The sequence below is a fragment of the Drosophila biarmipes genome, chromosome X, assembly GCF_025231255.1.
Source record: "Drosophila biarmipes strain raj3 chromosome X, RU_DBia_V1.1, whole genome shotgun sequence".
NCBI lineage: Eukaryota > Metazoa > Arthropoda > Insecta > Diptera > Drosophilidae > Drosophila > Drosophila biarmipes.
In genome coordinates, this window is record NC_066611.1 from 9638388 (window position 1) to 9659488 (window position 21101).

At 52.8% G+C, this 21101-nt stretch overlaps 6 protein-coding genes across 8 annotated transcripts in view; 2 read left to right on the forward strand and 4 right to left on the reverse strand.

Annotated features, from left to right (window-relative positions):
- Positions 1-21101, reverse strand: part of LOC108023986 (serine protease SP24D) — a 101399-nt gene that overhangs the window by 57761 nt on the left and 22537 nt on the right. The gene's annotated exons all lie outside the window — the stretch shown is intronic.
- Positions 294-16687, reverse strand: LOC108023936 (CAD protein). 2 transcript variants are annotated; one of them, XM_017093623.3, is made up of 8 exons: positions 16545-16687; positions 14254-15022; positions 9635-12886; positions 9454-9558; positions 3488-3627; positions 1136-2963; positions 691-1074; positions 294-626 (listed from the first exon to the last, which is right to left on the reverse strand). In XM_017093623.3, the coding sequence occupies exons 2-8, from the start codon at positions 15007-15009 to the stop codon at positions 417-419; spliced, it is 6675 nt and encodes a 2224-aa protein (XP_016949112.1). In that variant the 5' UTR covers positions 15010-15022; positions 16545-16687; the 3' UTR covers positions 294-416. The 2 variants fall into 2 exon arrangements, with proteins under 2 accessions (XP_016949112.1, XP_050743699.1); XM_050887742.1 differs by lacking the exon at positions 16545-16687 and adding an exon at positions 16481-16522.
- On the forward strand, positions 4731-8909 carry LOC108023937 (uncharacterized). The gene is made up of 2 exons (XM_017093624.3): positions 4731-5434; positions 6110-8909. The coding sequence occupies exons 1-2, from the start codon at positions 4815-4817 to the stop codon at positions 8727-8729; spliced, it is 3240 nt and encodes a 1079-aa protein (XP_016949113.1). The 5' UTR covers positions 4731-4814; the 3' UTR covers positions 8730-8909.
- Positions 16782-18984, forward strand: LOC108024037 (nuclear envelope integral membrane protein 1). 2 transcript variants are annotated; one of them, XM_017093811.3, is made up of 3 exons: positions 16782-17206; positions 17267-18006; positions 18091-18984. In XM_017093811.3, the coding sequence occupies exons 2-3, from the start codon at positions 17278-17280 to the stop codon at positions 18739-18741; spliced, it is 1380 nt and encodes a 459-aa protein (XP_016949300.1). In that variant the 5' UTR covers positions 16782-17206; positions 17267-17277; the 3' UTR covers positions 18742-18984. The 2 variants fall into 2 exon arrangements, with proteins under 2 accessions (XP_016949300.1, XP_050743764.1); XM_050887807.1 differs by having other exon boundaries at positions 16782-18006.
- Positions 18970-20605, reverse strand: LOC108024038 (uncharacterized). The gene is made up of 2 exons (XM_017093812.3): positions 20422-20605; positions 18970-20143 (listed from the first exon to the last, which is right to left on the reverse strand). The coding sequence occupies exons 1-2, from the start codon at positions 20503-20505 to the stop codon at positions 19055-19057; spliced, it is 1173 nt and encodes a 390-aa protein (XP_016949301.1). The 5' UTR covers positions 20506-20605; the 3' UTR covers positions 18970-19054.
- On the reverse strand, positions 20585-21020 carry LOC108024039 (uncharacterized). The gene is made up of 2 exons (XM_017093813.3): positions 20910-21020; positions 20585-20851 (listed from the first exon to the last, which is right to left on the reverse strand). The coding sequence occupies exons 1-2, from the start codon at positions 20955-20957 to the stop codon at positions 20585-20587; spliced, it is 315 nt and encodes a 104-aa protein (XP_016949302.1). The 5' UTR covers positions 20958-21020.

The window sequence follows — 21101 nt, forward strand, 5'->3', positions numbered from 1 at the left end:
CCAAAATTATAATAAACTATCAGTACATTTATATTTTGTTTCGTTAAAATAAATTCTATGCCGACAGTGTATATATAATTTTTAACAGCATCACTAGACGAGTCGGGAGGGTCACGTTCGTCTATTTCTAAAGCTAGCGATTTGAAACCACCGCAATCGTCATAAGAAATGCAGCTACCCTGATCTGAGCCGATATACCATAGCAACAATCAGCCATTTATTTTTATACATGCCAAAAATCAAGCCAATTTGTCCAGGTTTCAACTCCCATTACGCAGATAACCAAATGCAGATTAACCAAATGGAATATTATATTCGTATGCCACGACGCACATACATGTGTAGTAAAAAAGATTGTTTAGAAAAAAAAGTTTTGCGAGTCAAGACAGAGAGCGGGTTTTCCGGGCCGAGATCCTCTAGAGCGCCGTGTTGCGGCCGCCCACGACCATGGCCAGCAGGGCCATCCGGATGTACATGCCGTACTCCGCCTGGCGGAAGTAGGCGGCCCTCGGGTCCGAGTCGAAGTCGCGACTGATCTCGTCCAGACGCGGCAGCGGGTGCAGCACGATCGAGCGCTTCTTGGCCAGCGTCATCAGCTCGGGCGTCACCACCAGGTGGCCACAGCACTGCGGAGGAAGGTAACCACATTAAGATAAAAAAAATGCTAGCATTCCAGTGCTCCACTCTCACCTTTTGGTACTCCGACTCGCTGTCGAATCGCTCCCGCTGGATGCGAGTCATGTAGAGCACATCGGTGGTGGGCAGCACCTCCTTTAAACTGGTGGCGAAGATCTGCTTGATGCCGCGCTGATGCACGAACTGCGTGATCTCGTGGGGCATCTGCAGGCTGTTGGGCGCCACGTACTGCAGGGTCACGTTGTAGAGGGTCAGCAGGCGGGCCAGCGAGTGCACGGTGCGTCCGTTCTTCAGGTCACCCGCCATGGTGATGGTCAGGCCGTTGACGGTGCCGATCTCCTCGCGGATGGTGAAGATGTCCAGCAGCGCCTGCGTGGGATGCTCCCCGATGCCATCGCCGGCGTTGATAAGTGGCTTCCGGCAGAAGGTGGCGGCGCGCTGTTGGCGAATCCACGAAGGTTACTATAAAGATATAATAAACCCCCAACCATCTACTCACCGCCACAGCTCCGGGATGGGGATGACGCAGCACCATGACGTCCGCATAGCTGCCCATCACCTTGATGCTATCCTCCAGGCTCTCGCCTTTCTTCACCGACGACGTAATCTGGTCCATGCTGATCACCCGGCCGCCCAGACGCAGCATGGCGGCGGCGAAGCTGCACTGCGTCCGCGTGCTGACCTCGTAGAAGACGCTGGCCATGATCTTGCCGCGCAGCAGCTCGTCCACGGGACGATCCTTCGTCACGCGCGACTTGAGCAGCTGGGCCAGGTTGAAGATGTCGTTGAGATGCTCCTTGTTGAACATATCGACGGACAGGATGTGCTTGCCCACCAGCGAATGGGCCACCGGATTGGGGCTGGAGCTGCGCTGCAGGTACTCCCGCAGCGCCGTGTTGCTGGTGGAGTCCAGGCGCACGCGTGGGGCCGGCGATGTGGGACGCAGGAAGTTGGCGCCGTCCACAAAGTGCACCTTGGCCGAGGAGGAGCCTTGGACGGCGGCCCCTCCCTCGGCGGTCAGCAGGCGGGCAAAGGTGTCATTGGCATCGCTGTCGCTGGGCAGCAGATCCGGTTGTCCCGCCTCCGACTGCAATTGTCCCGGCTTGGAGCGCACATTCAAGCCGAAGCCTGGCTGCACCAGCACCTGGCCGTCGATGAAGGCCACCTCGCCGCGCAGGACCACGCGGTGGACGCGTCCCTTCACCTTGGTGCCCTCGAAGGGCGTCCAGCCGGACTTGCTCTTCATCTCGGCGCCCGTTATGGTCCACTCCTCGTCCAGGTCCACCTCCACATAGGTGTGCGCCTGCTCGGGCAGATTGAAGATGGTCCGCGGATTGCGATGGAACTTCCGCTTGATGTCCTCCAGCGTCAGGCGACCCTCGTGGACGGCCTGGAGGAGAAGCGGCAGTATGGTCTCCACGCCCGGAAATCCGGGAGGCGGACGCTCCGAGCGCTTCTCGGCCAGCGTGTGCGGGGCATGGTCGGTGGCAAAGACATCGATGTACTCCATGTGCTCCCACAGGGCCTCCTGATCCTCGGGCGAGCAGAGCAGCGGCCTTACCTCGGACATTCCGTGACCCAGACGCTCCACGTCCTTGGTGCTGAGGAACAAGTGATGCGGACACACCTCGCAGGTCACCTTAATGCCCTTCTCCTTGGCGGCCCGGATCAGCTGGATCTCTTCCTTGCGCGCCACATGGCAAATGTGAACGGGACGGTCCAGCAGATGGGCCAGCAGGATCACGGCCGCTGTGCTCTGCTTCTCCGCATGGCAGACAATCGGAGCCCGCTTGGGCCAGTGGGCGAGGTGCCTCTGCCAGGTGGTCATGTCGCTCAGCTTCAGGGTGCCGAAGGTGTCGTTCAGGTACATCTTCAGGCCGCACGCCTGGCTGGCCAGCTCGTTGACCTGCGCCCAATTGCCGTCCGAGGCGCCCACGTACAGGGCGTAGTCGCAGCGGGCTCCGGCCTTGGCCAGCTCCTGGAACTGCGAGAACGTCTCCCTGTCCACGATCGAGGGATTCGTGTTGGGCATGGCGCACACCAGGGTCACGCCGCCCGCCAAGGCGGCTGCAGTGCCGCTGGCGAAGTCCTCCTTGTGCGTGGCCCCCGGCTCTCGTAGGTGCACATGCACATCGATGAAGCCGGGCAGCTTGACGATCCTCCGCGAGGTCATGCAATCCGTGTGCGTCTTCATCGCCGGCTTGCCGCCGGTCATGCGCATCGACTCCACCAGCAGCTTGGTGCACTTCACGTCGGTTACCAGCGGAATGGAGTAGTCCACGGCCAGGCGGCGGGTGCGGTAGCCATGGGTCATGAAGGAGGAGACGCTGCAACAACGATATTTAATATTATTATATGTTACTTCCAACTCACTTAAAGCTAATAAAGGGTTTTCGATAAAGAATAATCATTTGTTTTATTGGCAATGGGCTAGTAATAATTAAATATTACATTTTCGACATTCAGTAACTTAAAAGAGCTAAGAGGGAGAAAGCTCCGAAATAATATCAAGGCATTAAATTGTATACTAAAGGTTTAATGGGAAAAAAATATTCCAAGAAGAGAAGACCTAATTCATGATAAATATAGGGTTTTTCTTGACTCAGCAAATAAAAACACTTGCAAACTGACTAACATTTTAAAAGCTCTTATAAAATAAACCAGGTAAACCCATTCCTATCTAAGAGGACTTCAATTTCTCGCAAAAAAGCTCCAAAGAGTGTTTTATTTGCAGTCTATTTGCGGGCCTAAGTCTCAAGTCTTGAGCGGATCCCCGGACTACCGGCCACTCCAAGCGATCGACTGCATTAGCTTATCGGGGGGACAGAGTCAACAAAAGAGTGGCACTCACCGCCGGGCGCCCCCGCCGCTCATGGGCAGGTTGATGACCAGGTCGAACTGCTTGTTGGCCAGGAACTCGGCCAGGTGCCGCAGCTCCCCGTTGATGTCGTCGGGCGTCGTCTTGTCGAACGTCCACTGCACAGATTCCACCTGCAAGGGCAAAACGCAAATGTTGAGTTAAGAGCCTTATCAGGGAGCCACCGCCAAGGCCACGTGTGAATGTATCATCGTCAACCCGATCGTCACCACCATCACCATCAACTTCAACTTCAATCAATTGTTTGCCCAGAACACACTATAAAGGAATTACTATTTATGGATCTTCCATGTCTACATTGAAGACAATAGAACAACAGGCCATTACAATGGCACAGTGGGGCAAGTATCAACAATATTTTACAAGACGCTAAATTCATCTCATGGAATGAAAATTAAAAATAAAAATAATCATCTTGAATAAAGATTAATAATAAAAAAATTCATCTTAAATAAAAATTAATAATAAAAATAGTCATCTTAAATCAAAATTAATAATGAAAATAATGATCTTATGACATATAAGTCTTCGAGATCTTCGATAATGTAAATATTTGTATTATTATTTATTTGAAACTTGTTGAACTCAAGGATAAATGTATTTTAATAATTAATAACTACCTATTAGAATTTATGATCAGAGTTTAACACATCATATTTTGGAAAAAAAATTTTTAAAAACTGGAAGATTTAAATCATGATTTATAGAGAATAATACCATGATTTTATATCAGGACTTTTTAGGGATTATAATATGAGGATTTAATACATGTCCAATCAAAGATCCTAAATTGTATCAATATAAGCTACAGGAGTTTTTAGACACTATTTTTTCAAATATGTTAAACGATTATTTAAATCAAACATTTAAGCTAAAATTATAAAGAAAGATTTAACATAAGATCAAAAAAGTGCATCTAGCACTTATATATACAACATATTATTTTTTGAAATATAAATAAAGGGAAGTTTTTTTATTTCCCAAGTTTCATATTTCCCATTGCAGATAGTAGATCTCAAGATCTACTTCGAAGTCCCCTTGACTTTTTGCGCGCTTCCGCAGCACAGTGAAGTGGAAACCAATTCCGTTCTCGCCGACAGTACCAGGAACCGGCTCGGAGGAGGAGCAGGAGGCGGTGGCCAGCCGGAAGAGTCGGTCGCGATGTTATCACTTCGATTGCCAGAGTCATTAATAGGCGATTGGTGGAACTCCGATCGCAGATTGCACACCTTTATCAGCCGGGGCGGCAACACAAGAGCACGGACTTCAGTCACGAATCGTCGATCGCCGATCACCGACCATGGGCTGCTCCTGGTCGCGACCCGAGCAAGTGGATGCGAGTGCCACGCCCAATGCCCTCCAGGCGGGCATTCCCGCCCAGCGCCTGCAGAGGCGGCGGCGCCAGGAGGAGAAGCGTGCGCGCCAGCTGCAGAAGCTCCAGAAACGCAATGCCCGCAAGCGTCGTCGGAAGCGGGGCTCCGGCTCGGGATCCGGCACAGGTGGACGACCCGCTTCCTTGGCTCGTGGGGGTTCCATTCAAAGGCGTCGCCTCAGCGCAAAAACGCATCCCGATCTCGCCCTGCAACTGCGTCTGCTGGGCGGCAGCAATGGCAGCAGTGCCACCGAGTACATGAGCGCCCTGTATGCCAGGACGCTGGAGCAGCAGCGGGAGGAGCTGCAGCGGACCGTGGAGGAGAAGACGCTGCGCCAGCTGGACCGCGAGCTGCACACCTTCCTGCTGAACCAACTGCTCCTCGGTGTACAGTTCTTCGGGCACTTCGAGGCCGAGATGGCCGTGGTCGATGCCCAAATCCTGGCCAGGCGACGCAACTGCTCCGCCGAGCAGCTGGCCGAGCACAGCCTGCTGCAGAGCAACGCCATCGATGCGGCCGTCGCCAGGAACCTGCTCTTCAAGCCGGCGTGAGTACCCGCTGCTCCTCCGATTTTTTAGTATATTTTATAGAATCTCCTTTTTAGTTAATATTAAATTATTGTGACATTGTTTTTTAGGGTTCTATTTCCATTTTCAAAAACATTTCAATATATTTAATCAGGAGTGGCTGAAGATCGATTTCACTAAATATCTTTCTCTTTGTATTTTCGTGATACCATCTAACTTTCCCTTTATATTTTAGGAACTATTCTACTTAAAAGTGTCCTTTATATTTGGTATTTTTCTTTTCTTAATTTGTCCCTTGTAATTTTTATTAAATGTTTTATTCGTCTTTAAATCGTAGAGGTTCTTCTTAAACTAAAATGTTTTAAGTTAAATTCTTTTATAATATTAAGAACTTTTTTACTTAAAAGTGTCCCTTACCTTTCACGTTTTTTGCACCTCCTTAATTTTTTGTTGCACCATTCCATATTGTTATGGATATAAAATTAAAAAAAATGTTAAAGCTAGAATATTCCTCTTTAAAATCTTCAGTTCCTTGAGTTGGTTTTCCTTTCTACATTATCTTTAACCTATAGCTATAGTTTCCATAAAGTACATTCTAAGTCTTGACCTTTATGCTATTATTACCGAATCTTTTGAATTTGTATCATGGCTTTTTTTATTTTCAATCCTAACATCTCGATTTTTTTATTTCTCAGATCCTCCAAGATCCCGCCCCATCCCCTCCAGAAACCCGTCACCTACGTAGTGTTCGAGAACGTGGACGTGGCCCGACCCCACGATGCCACCTACGACACCGTGGCGGCGCTGTGCAAGGTGCTCCTCGAGACGGACTACTACCGGACCACGCCCAGCTCCTCCGAAGTCTTCCAGTTGATGGAGCAGACCAGGTGGATGGGCTATGTGCGCCTCAAGCTGCGCGAGCAATTCCCAATCCCGGCGGCGAGCTGCAGCAGCTCCAGCTCGCCACTGCCCATTGCCAGCGATGAGGAGTGCATCTACGGCGACGTTGGGTCATCCTCCTCCAGCTCGTCATCCTCGGGCTACAGCTCGGGTCACTACGACTACGTGTACTTGGCCAGGTTAAATACTCCGCGGCCGCTAGACGAGCTGCGTCTTGGTCGGCAGTTTGATTTCCAGCGGAATGTGCTGCCGGAGAGCTGCATCCTTCGTTTGGCCAACTGCATGCCTCCTTGGCTGGAGCAGACCGACGACGAGGACTCCTCCTCCGCCACCTCCTCCAGCAGCGAAGACGAGGAGGAGGGAGCTGAGAGGAGTCCGGGGGGTCGCAAGTACCCACCGGCTGGCTATGAGACCGTGGAGGTGCTTCGGCAGTGCCATGTGGAGCAACTGCAGCAGTGCTACCTCAGCTCGCAGCAGTTTATGCTGTACTTCGGGGAGGTGCTGCGCCACCATCTGGCCACCCAGCTGGGCATTGGACAGTCCCAACTGGCCGCCGGTTCGTATCGAGGCTGCAGTGTTTACACCGCTCACGAGGAGCTGGTGCCCGCCATCCATGTGCCCCACTCCTGGCCAGATTGCGCCTTTGAGTTCTGGCTTAGGGCTCGACCGCGGCTGACCAATCTCCACACCGCCGAGGAGTTCCAGTGGCCCACGGAGCAGATGAGGAAACGCATCCGATCCTTCGGCTTTCACGTCGTTCCGGTGGGCTATGCGCCGAAGCACTCGAGGAATCCCTTCAGGGAGCTGGAGTGGCGCATTGTCTTCCCGCAGGCGGAGCAGTTTCTCGAGCGGCACTGCCTGACGCCCATGCAGCTGAAAGTGTTCCAGCTGATGAAGCTGCTGGTCAAGACCTTTGTGGAGGGCAAGTCCCCATCCTCGGGCCCGTCTGGCCAATCCCCGGGAGCTCTGCTCGAGCAGCTGAGGGCCCATCTGTTTTGGCAGTGCGAGCAGCACAGCAACGACTGGCCGGAGGAGTTCCTGGGCGAGCGCCTGGTGCGATTCATTCGCTCGTTCGACGCCTGCCTGAGCAAGAAGCACCTGAGCGACTACTTCATCGAGCGGCGGAATCTCTTCGAGCACGTTCCCGAGGATGCGCTGATGAAGTTGCGCGCCATCATGGCCGGCATTGCGGAGCAACCACTCGTCCATGTCGTCCAGGCGCTGAGGAACCTCCAGCACGCACCCGACTTCTATCCACAGCTGGACTACAAGCGGCTGCTGGACAACCTCTTCAGTCAGGATTACCTGGAGCTGCATGGCTGGGGCAAGTTCTCGCGTCCCCGCCAGGGATTCCCCGCCACGGAGAACCTCCCGGAGCAGCAGGTGGACGCGGGGAAGCCAGCGAGAAGGGAGGAGATCACCGATGCCGGGGGACTTTTGGGACTGGCCCAGCACCAGGAGCGATCGCGCGGAAAGCTGCGCCGGAAAACGCAGCTCCTGAAGGCCACCACCAACCAGCAGCAGCGGCAGCGCTCGGAGGCGGAACAGAGGCGCTCCTCCCTGGACTCCCTGGATCTCCAGCTCCTGCTGACACGCTCCCAGCCAGAGGGAAAGGGCCAGGACACGGCCAAGCCACAACTCAACAACGGCCTGGAGATCCTGCGACGCAGCAACCTGCTCGAGCTGCTGCTGGACCACCTGCTGGCCATGCTGAGCCATGCCACTCGCTTCGGGAATCGTGGGCATGCCCAGCTCTATCTGCAGCAGGGTCAGCGACTGTGTCGCCTCTACCAGCACCTCGGTTGCTCCCAGCAGGCCCAGCACTTCGTCCAGGAACTCCAGGCGGCGGCCAACGATATGGAGGCCATGTCCCGAACCCCTGTGCCAAACATGTCCGCTGGAACGCCCCTCTCGGAGGATGATTCTCCGCCGCTGCAGAGGAAGTCCATCAAGTTCCAGGAGCATGTGGTGCAAATACACACACCCGATCCGCTGGCCAGGCCGCATCACCTGCCACACCTGGAGAAGCACAAGCTGAACGGGATTCTAAGGGGACACCACCCAGAGGAGACGGAGGCCATAGAGGTCCTGCAGGAGGAGGACATCAGGAGCACTTTGATGAAGGAAATAAGGAGCCGCATAGGGGAGACCAAGAACGAGAGGGTGGAGTCCAAGGAGGGCCCTGTAGAACCCCAAACGGAAAAGGAATCGGAGTCGAAATCAGAATCAGCGGAAACACCCCTCTCGCTGAACGGAATCCTCCAGAGACTAAGTCTGGACACGGATAAGCTGCAGACGCTGAGCTCCAGGACGGAGCAGCTGGTCCACAAGGTGGCCCCTTCGGAGGCCAGGCGGGAGGAGCTCAGGGAGATCCTCAGGCGCAACACGCAGAAGCTCAAGGGCGCCTTCAACTGAAGACAATACCAGACGGCCTAAGCCCCTGTCGCTTAGTGATATATATGCTGGTACAGATAAACCCCGGGTGCGATAGGAGCGGCGATAGCTCACCATAAATACTTATATAATACCTTCTAATCTTAGGCCCTATACGTATACCTTGTACTTGTAACGAGCTAATATAATTTTCCCATAAAACAGTGTTCTTGGATTTGTTTGCCGAAGGTAAACTAAGTCATGGTAAGTGTGGGAGAATAAATACTAAAACTACTCAAAGGGGAACTATGTCAGGAAAAACAAATATTAGAGCCACTCAGCTTTGTTAGTAGACATCTTCAGCCTAGGAACATAATAAGGAACCAACGGGCACTTAAAATCTAATTCAAATGTTTGCCCTTAATAGGAAGAGGGATTCCTTGAGTTTAGCGAAATAATATAATATAATATGAAATGTTCATAGTTAACTGGTGTAAAATGTTTGAACTTAGAATCCCAAATTACAAAAGATAAACCCTAATTCCTAGGTCATATATATAATAAAGTCGTACCCATATATAAGAATTGAATTCTAAATTCTTAAGACAGTTCTATACTTCAAAAAGAAGACAATACGACCAGAAACATTACTACAATGTATATAAAAGAAGTCATTCCAAGTGTAAATAAGTATGGCTTGATCCTTATAAGAACCCAAAGATCAAGATTAGACTACCCATAGTTTCCCATTTCTTTTGGTACTCACATCAACGCCGTGTTCCGCGTAGAAGTCACCGGTGCCCATGGAGGCGTACAGCTTGTAGCCCATCTTGGCCAGATCCCGGATGGAGGGCAGCAGCTCCATCTTGTGCTGCAGAAAACCGAGCACAAAAAGAAGTTACTCATGAGATAAAGAGGTGGACTTGGATATTAAAGAGGGAACGAACCTTGAAGCTGCCGATGGAGAGCAGCACGGCGTTCTTGGGTATCTGGAAGCCCGTGGACATCATGGCCTTGAGGTACGCCTCGTAGCGGTTGTCCCCGAAGCAGGCCACCTCGCCGGTGGAGGCCATCTCCACGCCCAGCTGGACATCGGCGCCCGCCAGTCGGGAGAAGCTGAACTGGGGCACCTTGACGCCCACCTTGCCCACGCCGTGAAGCACGTCCAGGGGCTCCACATCGAGTCCCACGATGGCCCTCGTCGCGGTGGCCACAAAGTCGTGGTCCAGCGTCTTGGAGACGAAGGGGAAGGATCTGGAGACGCGGACATTGCACTCGATAACCTTCAGCTCGTTGTTCTTGGCAATGAGCTGCATGTTGAAGGGTCCGGTGACGTCCAGCACGCTGGCCAGGTCGCAGGTGATGCGCTTGATGGCCTCCAGGGTCTCGGCGTTCAGATCCTGCGGCGGTGTGACCAGCGTGGCATCCCCGGAATGCACTCCGGCGTTCTCCACGTGCTCCGACACGGCCATGCAGAGGATCCGGCCGTCGGCCGCCACTGCGTCCACATCGATCTCCTTGGCCTCGGTGAGGAACTTCGAGATGACCACCGGGTGCTCGCGACTCACCTCGGAGGCGGCATTGAGGTACGTCTCCAGATCCTGGTTCGAGTAGGCCACATTCATGGCCGCCCCGGAGAGCACATAGGATGGCCGTACCAGGCAGGGGTAGCCCACCTCCTCGCAAAACTCGATGGCCGACTGCAGGTTGGTGAGCTCCTTCCAGCGCGGCTGCAGGATGCCCTTCCGGTCCAGCATGCGCGAGAACTTGAAGCGGTTCTCGGCGCAGTCAATGGACTCCGGCGAGGTGCCCAGCACCTTGGCCTGCTGACGGTGCAGATCCATGGCTATGTTGTTGGGCAACTGGCCGCCCATGGACAGGATGATGCCCTCGCTGTTCTCCATCTCGTAGATGTCCATGACCACCTCGAAGCTGATCTCCTCGAAGTACAGGCGGTCGCACATGTCGTAGTCGGTGGACACCGTCTCCGGATTGTAGTTGATCATGATGGTGGGCCGCTGCAGCTTCCTCAGCTCCCGCAGGCAGCCGACGGCGCACCAGTCGAACTCCACCGAGGATCCGATGCGGTAGACGCCCGAGCCGACGACAATGGTGTGGCCACCGGGGAAGTCCACGTCGTGCTCGCTGCCATTGTAGGTGTTGTACAGGTAGTTCGTGCTGGCCGGCCACTCGCCGGCCACCGTGTCGATCTGCTTGACGTGCGGCCGGATGCCGAACTCCTGGCGCTGGTGGCGCACCGCCAGCTCCGTGCTCTTGGTGGCCTTGGCTATCTGCTTGTCCGAGAAGCCATATCGCTTGGCCTGCAGCAGCAGAGCGGCATCCGTGCGAATGCCCGTCAGGGTGAGCAGGGCCTGCAGACGGTTGATCCTCTCCAGCTTGTCCAGAAACCAGCAGTCGATCTTGGTCAAATCGTGCAGGGCCTGGATGCCCATGCCCGACTGCAGGGCGGCGGCCAGGACGAAGGGACGTCGGTCCGTCGGCTCCGAGAGCTGCTCGGCCAGCTGGTCCTGCTCGAGGGTGACCACGTCGGGATCGAAGCCCAGCACATCGCCGTCCACCATGCGCAGGGCCTTCTGGAAGGCCTCCTCGAAGTTGCGCCCGATGGACATCACCTCGCCCACGCTCTTCATGGAGCTGCCGATGTGCTTGCTGACCCGCACGAACTTGGCCAGATCCCAGCGCGGAATCTTCACCACACAGTAGTCCAGCGAGGGCTCGAAGCAGGCCGTCGTGTTGCCCGTCACCGAGTTCTTGATCTCCGGCAGGGGCAGGCCCAAGGCCAGCTTGGCGGCCACATAGGCCAGGGGATAGCCGGTGGCCTTGCTTGCCAAGGCGGAGCTGCGCGACAGCCGGGCATTCACCTCGATGATGTAGTACTGCTCCGAGTGGGGGCACAGGGCGTACTGGATGTTGCACTCACCCACGACGCCAAAGTGACGGATCACCTTCAGGGCAGTGCTGCGGAGCATCTGGTACTCGCGATCCGAGAGGGTCTGCGATGGAGCCACCACTATGCTCTCGCCGGTGTGGATGCCCAGCGGATCGAAGTTTTCCATGTTGCAGACGGTGATGCAGTTGTCGTAGGCATCGCGCACCACCTCGTACTCCACCTCCTTCCAGCCCTTGAGCGATTTGTCCACGATCAGCTGGCTGGAGTGGGCCAGGGCCTGTTGGGCCAGGCTCTGCAGCTCCTGCTCGTTGTTGGCAAAGCCGGAGCCCAGACCGCCCAGCGAGAAGGCGGCCCGAGCCATCACCGGGTAGCCCAGACGGCTGGCCGCATCCAAGGCCTCCGCCACCGAGTAGACCGCCTCCGACGGAGCCACCTGCTCGCCAATCTCGTTCACCCGGTCCGCGAAGAGCTTGCGATCCTCCGTCTCGATGATGGACTGGATGGGCGTGCCCAGGATGCGCACGTTGTACTTGGCGAAGACCCCGGCCCGCTCCAGTTCCACGCCGCAATTGAGCGCCGTCTGGCCGCCGAAGGTGAGCAGCACTCCGTTCGGCCGCTCCGACTTGATCACCTGCTCCACGTAGTGCGGAGTGAGGGGCAGGAAGTAGCACTTGTCGGCCATTCCCTTGGAGGTCTGCACGGTGGCTATGTTCGGGTTGATCAGCACCGTCTGGATGTTCGACTCCCGCATGGCCTTGATGGCCTGCGAGCCGGAGTAGTCGAACTCGCCGGCCTGGCCAATGGACAGTCCGCCGGAGCCGAGGATCAGCACCTTGCGCGGCTTGGCCGGAGCGGGTTCTTCGGCGACCCGGCTGGGACGCAGTCGCTGCTCGATCAGCTGCGGAATGGTCACGTCCTTGTTGGTGATGCTCTCCAGGAAGACGTCGAACAGGAACTCCGTGTCCTGCGGCCCGGCATGATGCTCCGGATGGAACTGGACCGAGAAGTACGGCTTGGTGGCATGCACAATGCCCTCGTTGGTGCCATCGTTAGCGTTCACGAACAGCTCCGACCAACCGGCGGGCAGCTGCTCCAGGTCGACGGCGTAGCCGTGGTTCTGCGAGGTCATCAGACAGCGCCCGGTTCCGCGGTGCAGGCAGGGCAGGTTGTGGCCCCGATTGCCGTACTTCATCTTGTACGTGGAGCAGCCGATGGCCTTCGCCAGCAGCTGGTGGCCCAGGCAAATGCCGAACACGGGCTTTGTGCCCTCCTCGATCACTTTGCGGACCTTAAAAGAGGGAATAATATCGTTTTAGTAAGGGCTTTGTACTTCGGTTGGTTACTTTTGTATCTTAACTACAAAATGTTTTTTAAAAACAACCATTGTTATATATTTCAACAATTTAGAACTTTAGATAATACATTGAAAAGTTTATAGCTTAGGTAAAAATCACTATCAATTACTTCTAATTTTTTAATTCAATATTGTAAAGCACTTAAAAAGTTAATAAAACAAAACTGGGTTCAAATCCTACTGTTAGCCAATATTTTTCGGTTTCAGAAATATTTAATCCTAACTTTTCTGTCAAACGTAAATTGTTAAATATATCAATTGTTATATTCTACTAGTGTGGAGTGCGAGGAGATGGAGATATGCAAGCAGCAAAGCGACATTTTCCAATACGGCACAGAACGCAACAGCGCCACCTAGCGTTGGTTTCATTGTTTATAACTTATAACTTTTTAATGGATGGTCCTATATGAACCATTTTTGTCATGAAGAACGAATCTGATATTGCCCGAATAAAGTATTGGGAAAAATGCCAGATCTTAATAATCTGCGCGGCAAATTTCAAAAAATAATCCTAAAAATAAAAACACAAAGGTGGTCATGTTGATATGGAAGTTCAAATAATTGAATTCAAAAATTACTTTAAGTTACCCCTGCGTCCTACTTCAGAATTGTTCGTTTATATATAAACAGCGTGTTTCAGTTTCAAAGCAGTAAATAATAAACGTGGTGGAATGTTTTCATACTGGCGAAGTCTCTTTGGCTCGAAGCCCATCAAAACGGAGGGCACACGCCGCGCAGCCGACGGAATGCAGCTGGAAGCCATTGTTGACCTGAACGAGGAGGTAGATCCCATCGTCAAGCTACTGGTCGACGAGAACAATGTCCCCAACAAGTGTCCCATCTGTTTGGAACCGCCTGAGGAGCCGATGGCCCCCGTTTGTGGGCACATCTTCTGCGGGGAATGCCTGACCCAAGCACTGAAGCTGTTCAAAAACTGTCCCATGTGCAAGAAAAGTGCGCAGAGTTTCATTCGCCTGTATACTTATCGACCTTGATATGTTGTCTCTAATGCTTAAAAATGTGTATTCGATTTAGAAGATCGAATATTGAAAGATATTGAAATAAACCAAGCCAAGGAACATTTTTAAATTGAATTGTTGTTAGTCGACTTGGTGAATTCCTTAGAAAGTTATGACCAAATGATGAGTGGTAAAATGGGAATAAAAGTCAATTTTCAAAAATATTTACTTCAACTAAACGCAGCTGCTTCTGTACCTACAAGTCACCTATTTCATCCTAGGTACTTCCCACTCCCCATTTGGAATTACGCAGGCTTCCACACCCATCCCTCTTCGACTCACCTGTTGGACGACCTCGTCGCAGCTCTCCGGATCGCCGGGACCGTTGGACAGAAAGAGGGCGTCGAACTGCTCCTCCTCGAGGCGGGCGCTCCAGGGGAGCAGGGTCACCGAGGCGCCACGCTGCAGCAGGCAGCGCAGCTGGTTGAGCTTCAGTCCGCAGTCCAGGATGGCGATGCGGGGTCCCTTGCCCTGGGGGTCCCCGTACACCCGTCGCTCCTTCACACTGCACTCCAAGGCCAGGTTCCTGGTGTTCGGGTCCAGGAAACTGGACTTCTGCAGCCCCTCGGCCGGCGGCTTCTCGTAGACAATCCTGCCCAGCAGGCTGCCCTGCTCCCTGAGCTTCTTGGTCAGGGCACGGGTGTCGATGCCACTGATGCCAGGCACCTTGTGCATTTCCAGCCACTCGGGCAGAGTCTTCCACTTGCGCCAGTGCCAGGCCTCGTTGGCCACCTCGCCGACCACCAAGGCGGTGGCCTGGACGACGCCCTTCATCCACTCAAAGTGCAGCGGCAGGCCGTGCTCGTCCTCGTCCGGAGCCGGAACGCCGTAGTTGCCGATCAGGGGGTAGGTCAGCACCAGGATCTGGCCGCTGTACGAGCGGTCCGTCAGCGCCTCCGTGTAGCCGACCATGCCCGTCTGGAAGACCACCTCGCCGCCGACGCCACCTCCAGCCTTGTCCTCTGGCACGTGGCCAAAGGAGTAGCCCGGCATCACGGTGCCGTCCTCCAACGCCAGGAAACAGTTTGCAGAGGACATCTTGGATGGGTTGCTGGCGGAGATCAGAGATCAGAGGGCTTAGTAATCTTTCATAGCTTCAAGGCGTGACAGCTTTTTGTGGCAATACAAACTCAACAAAATGTTATCCAATAAAATAAAATAAAATTAAATTAAAAAATAAAATCCTTAAAAACATAGAATTAAGAAGAACTATAAAAATGAGTCTTTATATTTAAAGGGCTATTCAAAATAGACATTCTATTTTAATAACTCTCATATTTTAAAGTTTTAGAAAATATATTTTACTGCAAAGACAAGAACATTTAAAAGGAGTTTTAAACAAATTCAAATATTATTTTTGCCAATAAAAATCTGTTTGGAAATGGAGAGATATGATACATACTCTCCGCTATCACATTTCATGTGAAAACATAAACAAGCTAAGTTCATATCGAATGGGCATCATATCACTCCAAGGGGAAGGGAGTAAACAAAATGGGGGACCGAGTGTGTGATAGCGACAGACTCTTCAACGACTTTAATTAACGAGCTGTGCTATCGACCAGCAAATAGACAGGTATTGCTGGAAAACCACAACACCCGCAGTTAAGGCTCCAAAATAGGAACGTACCATTGATTTCGAAGCTCTGATGGTGGTTACTTTTTGCATTTTTCGAAATATATATAAATTATATTCAATTATTGAAAAAGAAAGTTAACAAATAGTTATCAGGAAAATGTTACTGATCTTTTGATTTTATAAAATATTTGAGATATCGAACTACAAACATACAGAACGTTTTAGAGCTATTTAGTTTGTTGATCAACATTAAATAAGTTTATATATTGTACTTAAAAAAATAAACAAAAAATCTAACTAAAAATGTACAGTTCCAAAATTTAGAGCAACCTTTAAAATGAAAATTAAATTAAATTTAAATGATAATATGGACAGTACAAATCATGATTTATAATGCATAATTTATACATATTTTATTAATTTGTTATTATGGTATTTATATTTAAGCTCTCGCGGCAACGAATATGCTCTGCGACTTTACAATTGCAGGGTACCAAGATACCAAATACGCCGCAAAAGCAACATGTGTTTTTTACGCACACACACACACACGCCGTTTGCCGGCATTTACATAAGCTGGAGTACATAGCAATGCCAATAAGAAGTCGTGCTCGAAGTTGGCTCGCAGTGTCCGTACATACGAACGTGTGGGTGTGCCTGTCTGGCAACATGTTGCGCGGGCACAATACGCTTCTGATTGGAGTGGACGGTGCTTATCAAGTGGCTTAATTTGTTGTTATTGCGCCTCGCGGTTTGTTTACACAGATAAAAGAAGAGCGACTCGGCGCGCCTGTGTGTGTGTGCGTAAGCACGTGTGAAGTTCGCCGCGGTTCCAGTTGGAAACCGGTTTGTCAGCGCCTGTGCGAGCAACAATAACAACGGCTCAGGGCAGGAGTTTCGGTCAATTTGCGTGATTTCGCTGAGGCGCACTTGTATTCACGTTCGCTTCGATCCGAATCCTTTGCACGCACTCTGCAATGACAGTCACACTTACGATTCCTTGTGCTCCAAGCTCTCGCACGCGCTCTCCCTCACACTCGGCTGCACTTGTAGTCGTGAACACGTTTTGGTTTCGATTTGAACGCGCCGCTGGCCGCTTGCTTCGCGATCCCGTTATCAGAGCTGGCAACTTCGCACTGCTGCAATGTGGCTAAGCATTTAACAGTGTTTGCTTGCAAATTGGCCCCAATTAGCGAGTGGCAGTTAAAGTCAAACAACCGAATTCAGCGCCTCGTCAAATCGGACTCAGTGTCTAGAAAAGCCTAAAAAATGCCACGGCTGAGGTTTGAGCGGAGACATGACTCACTTTGCTGTTAATTCACCACGATACTTGGTTGACGCATCCGATACATCCACCATGTCATAGCGGAGAAACGAACACTTGACTACTAATTCACCACGATATCGAGTACACAAACCCTTGCCGTAACTCACCACTACAGTTCGTACACTAACCATTTTAGACCATCCGGACAGCCAATACACACTCCCGCCATATTGGATACTTATCGATACATCTGTTCACATTAAAATTCTCAACGTCTTTTGATAAGCACTCAGCTATCGCCTTGTCATCGTCATCGCAATCGTTATCGCCGGCGCTGCGGGGCAAATAAATACAACAAAGACAAAACAAACCGAATCTTCAATTAAAAGGTGAGCTTTTCCGGGGTTTAACAGCAGACTTGCCGATGATAAGGGGTCCCCTATCACCAGAACCAGTGAGAATGCAGTGGGCGGCACTCTGTCTGCTGGCCATGGCCGCGATGAGCTTGGCGGGGCCTCCGGCTTCCCTGGACACGGACACCGCTTTCCTGACGCCCGGCACCACCATAAATGTGACGGAGAACGCCTACGGATCGAAGACGCTGCGCACCTACTGCTACCCGGGCAAGCGGCACTCCGTGCTCAACCTCTTCGAGACGGTGGAGTTCGTCCTGGCCATCGGCAGCGAGGACTATGCCCAGTACGGCGGCAAGTCGCCGGCGGAGGTGCTGGAGCACTACAACGAGCAGCGCTCGCTGTTCAGCATCACCCTGTTCTCGCAGAAGCGCCAGCGCATCCAGCTCTCGCCCTTCGAGCAGCAGTGCATCGGCATCTCCTCCAGGCAGCCGTACAGCGTCATCCTGAACACCGTCCAGTTGGACCTGTGGCGCTTCGTCCAGTTCTCACTCGGCCTGCTGGCCTTCTGGAGCGCCCGGCGGCTGGCCAAGAACAGTGTGTTCTACTACCTGGCCGGCGTCGTCATCGGCATCTGCGCCTCCCTGCTGGTGGTCATCTACTTGGCCGCCAAGCTCTTCCCACGCCGCCCCATGATGTACGGCGTCCTGATCGGCGGCTGGACCATTGGCTTCTATGTCCTCAAGCAGCTGGCGGACAACCTGCGACTGATCCTGCTCACCTACCGCGACCATGTGGTGTGGTACCTGGTGGTCACCGGGCTGATCTCGTTCCTGGTGCGTATTGAATTGGGAATTCCTACTTATTGTGCGGATTAGGAGTAGCATAACTATTTACTCCCTTTGTTCGTATTCCACCAGATTTGCTACCGCATTGGCCCGCCCAAGAATCCGCGCTCCCAGAACATCATCATGTGGGTGCTGCAGGCGATGGGCGGCGTCCTGGTCTACTTCAGCAGCTGGCACACTAGCGCCTTGATCTTCCTCATGGTGGTGGCCTTTGTGGCCCACTATTTCCCCCCCTCGTGGGTGCGCTATGCCAAGATGATGTACCGCCGCCGCTTTCCCCCCAAGCGACGACTGCTCACCCAGGAGGAGTACCAACAGCAGACGGCCCTGGAGACCTCGAAGTCCCTGGCGGAACTGAGGAAATTCGTCAACAGCCCGGAGTGCAAGCAGTGGACTGTGATCAGCAACCTGCGCAATCCCATGCGCTTCGCCTCGTTCGCCAATGGAGCACCGCATCTGGACGACGAGGAGATCGAGGACTACTCGCGGGCCATTGAGGAGTCCATGGAGGCGTCGCCGCAGGAGGATCCCGAGGAGTTCCTGCAGTGCAGCATGTACTACCGTCCGTCGGCGGGTCGCAGACTGCTCAACCGCTCGCGCCACCGCGTCAACATACCGCTGCCGAACTCCCAGTTTCGCCATCGACTGGCCGCTCCCGAGTCGGAGGACGAGGACGGGGAGAGCGAGGACGAGTTCTTGGAGCAGGAACAGCCCTTACAGTAGCCCAGCAGCTAAACCAAAAACTCATTAGGCTAAGTTCAGACTATCGCAGTGTGTTTTGTCTCGCACCAACTTCCCACCATGTACGTATTTCGTTCAACGCATTTCTGTTCGTTAAGTCTGAGTTTCTTAAACTTTTTTGTTCTTTACGTGTTCTGACTGGACTGAAACGCACTGTACTTACCCATTTAAAACCCATTTTCAACGTGACTGGTTAGGAATTAAACAAAATTATTGATTGTACAAGATCATGTGTCTTTACTTCCACTAAAACCGTTCGGCAGAGATTGAGGTTCACAAACTACGGCCATCTCGCTCACTTCGGCGGAGCGCAGTCGATCGGCAGCCACTGACAAGCCCCCGATGGAGGCGTGTGCATCTGCCCGGGCAGCATCTTCACCAGCCGGCGCTCGTTGTCGTGCTTCTCGGCGGCGCAGAGCGTGAGGTCGCGCTGCCGGAAGATGAGGGCGTCCTCCACGTAGGCGATGGTCCAGAAACTGGTCGACGAACTGGGACTGCCGGAGCGCAGGGCCCCCAGCCGGTTGCCCTCGGAGGGATCCACGAAGTAGTACCACTTGAAGAGCTCGCCGCGCAGCGTGAAGACCGGCGTGGCGTGCTGCTCCTGGACAAAGGCGCGCATCAGGCCCGCGGAGTCGGTGTAGTTCTGCTCGTGCCAGGCGAAGACCTGCCTGCCATTGAGCCCGTAGTTCCATTCGTCCGTTATCGTGGTGTATATGTACTCGCGATCGGAACGGCTCAGCAGGCAGAAGCCCTGCGGATGGAAAAGCAGCGCCAGGACGGGGGGCAGGCTCTCGGCCAGCCCCTCCACTCGCTTCTGCAGACCTGCATCCACGCTGGCGTACATGTAATGGGTCCTTATCTTGCTGACCATGTGGGCCATGTTGAAGAGGAACGCCTCGCTGCTGTCGTGCATGGCCTGATAGCGCCAGAACAGCACCACCTCCGCCTCGATCATCATGCGGAAGCTCACCTCATCGCGATCCGCGAAGAGTTTCTCCAGCTGCTGCACCAGCCTGTCCGGTGGCCGATGGAAGTACACATCCTCGATGGCGTGCACCAGGATGTCCCTGACCAGGGCGGGCTCTACGCTGGCCGCTATATACATGCCGTACATCTGGATGTTCTCCTCGGCGTTCAGCAGATTGGCCAGCCGCTGCGACATGAGGCTCCTCAGGTGGCGACGCACCTCCTGCTGCAGCTCACAGGCGGCCCGACCCGTGGCCCCGCTGGTGCACTGCATCTCGTCGCGGATGAAGAGGCCCAGCTGGCTGTACAGGCCCTTAACCTTGTCCGTGTCCGTGGCGAAGTCGGAGCGAATGGCGCCCCAGATGCTCTGGAAGACCTGCAGCTTGTCCGCGCGGTTGGCACTCCGCCGGATGGTCAACTGAAATGACGGAAAATGTTGACTTAGAAACCATTTTTTAAAAAAGTTGGATTGAAAAGTTTGTTTTATATGAGATGTCATATTAGAAACAAAATACATATAGAGATTATGGTATGGAATCATAAGACATATTGATCCTATAATACTATATAACGAAAATGATGTCTTTAGACATCAAGATTATGAATTGCTCCTATAATATGATCTTGTTTAGTTCTTTACGAAGTCTACTACATTTTCCATATCACACTACCATATAATTTGGTTTATAAACAAACCTGAATATCGTCCAGATCGGGTTCCAGGGACAGCACGTCGCCCAGAACCAGTGGGGCACAAAGGAGGAGCAGCAGCAGTTGCATCTCGGAGAATGATTATTTGCCTACTGATTAGCAGGATTGGATTGCGGCCCCCGTTGCCTTATCGGCTCCCGGCGAGAGGTCACCGCAGGTCCATCTTGATTTGCTTGGCGCTGTCGTCGCTGGGACTCTCCTGCAGCGGTCGTTTCTGCCCCACCATGGCCACCGACCTGATGCGCTGCGTCAAATGTTCTACTTCCATGGGAATGGGATTGGGATGGGGATGGGGATGGGCAGTCCGATCGCGAGGTTCCCGCTCTCTCCTGGGTCTGGGCACCACGAATCTCCGGTAGATATCCTCCAGCCGATCCTGCGCCAGTCCCTCCATATCGGGCAGGTGTATCTCCCTCTGCAGTGTTACCATAGATTTTACTTTTCCAAAAGCTTACCTTGAATAAAGAACTCACCTTTTTGAGTTCCTTCATCATATCCTCTCTAGATAGATCAAGCTCCATTCCCCTGAGCAATTATTTTAACAGATGATCACGGTGTAAACAATCGGGACCCACTGGGTTCCCTATCTTATCGATAGAGCGATGGGAATTCTAGGTAGAGCCCGCACCCGATACATCGATAAGTTACTTTTTGAAAATTATAAA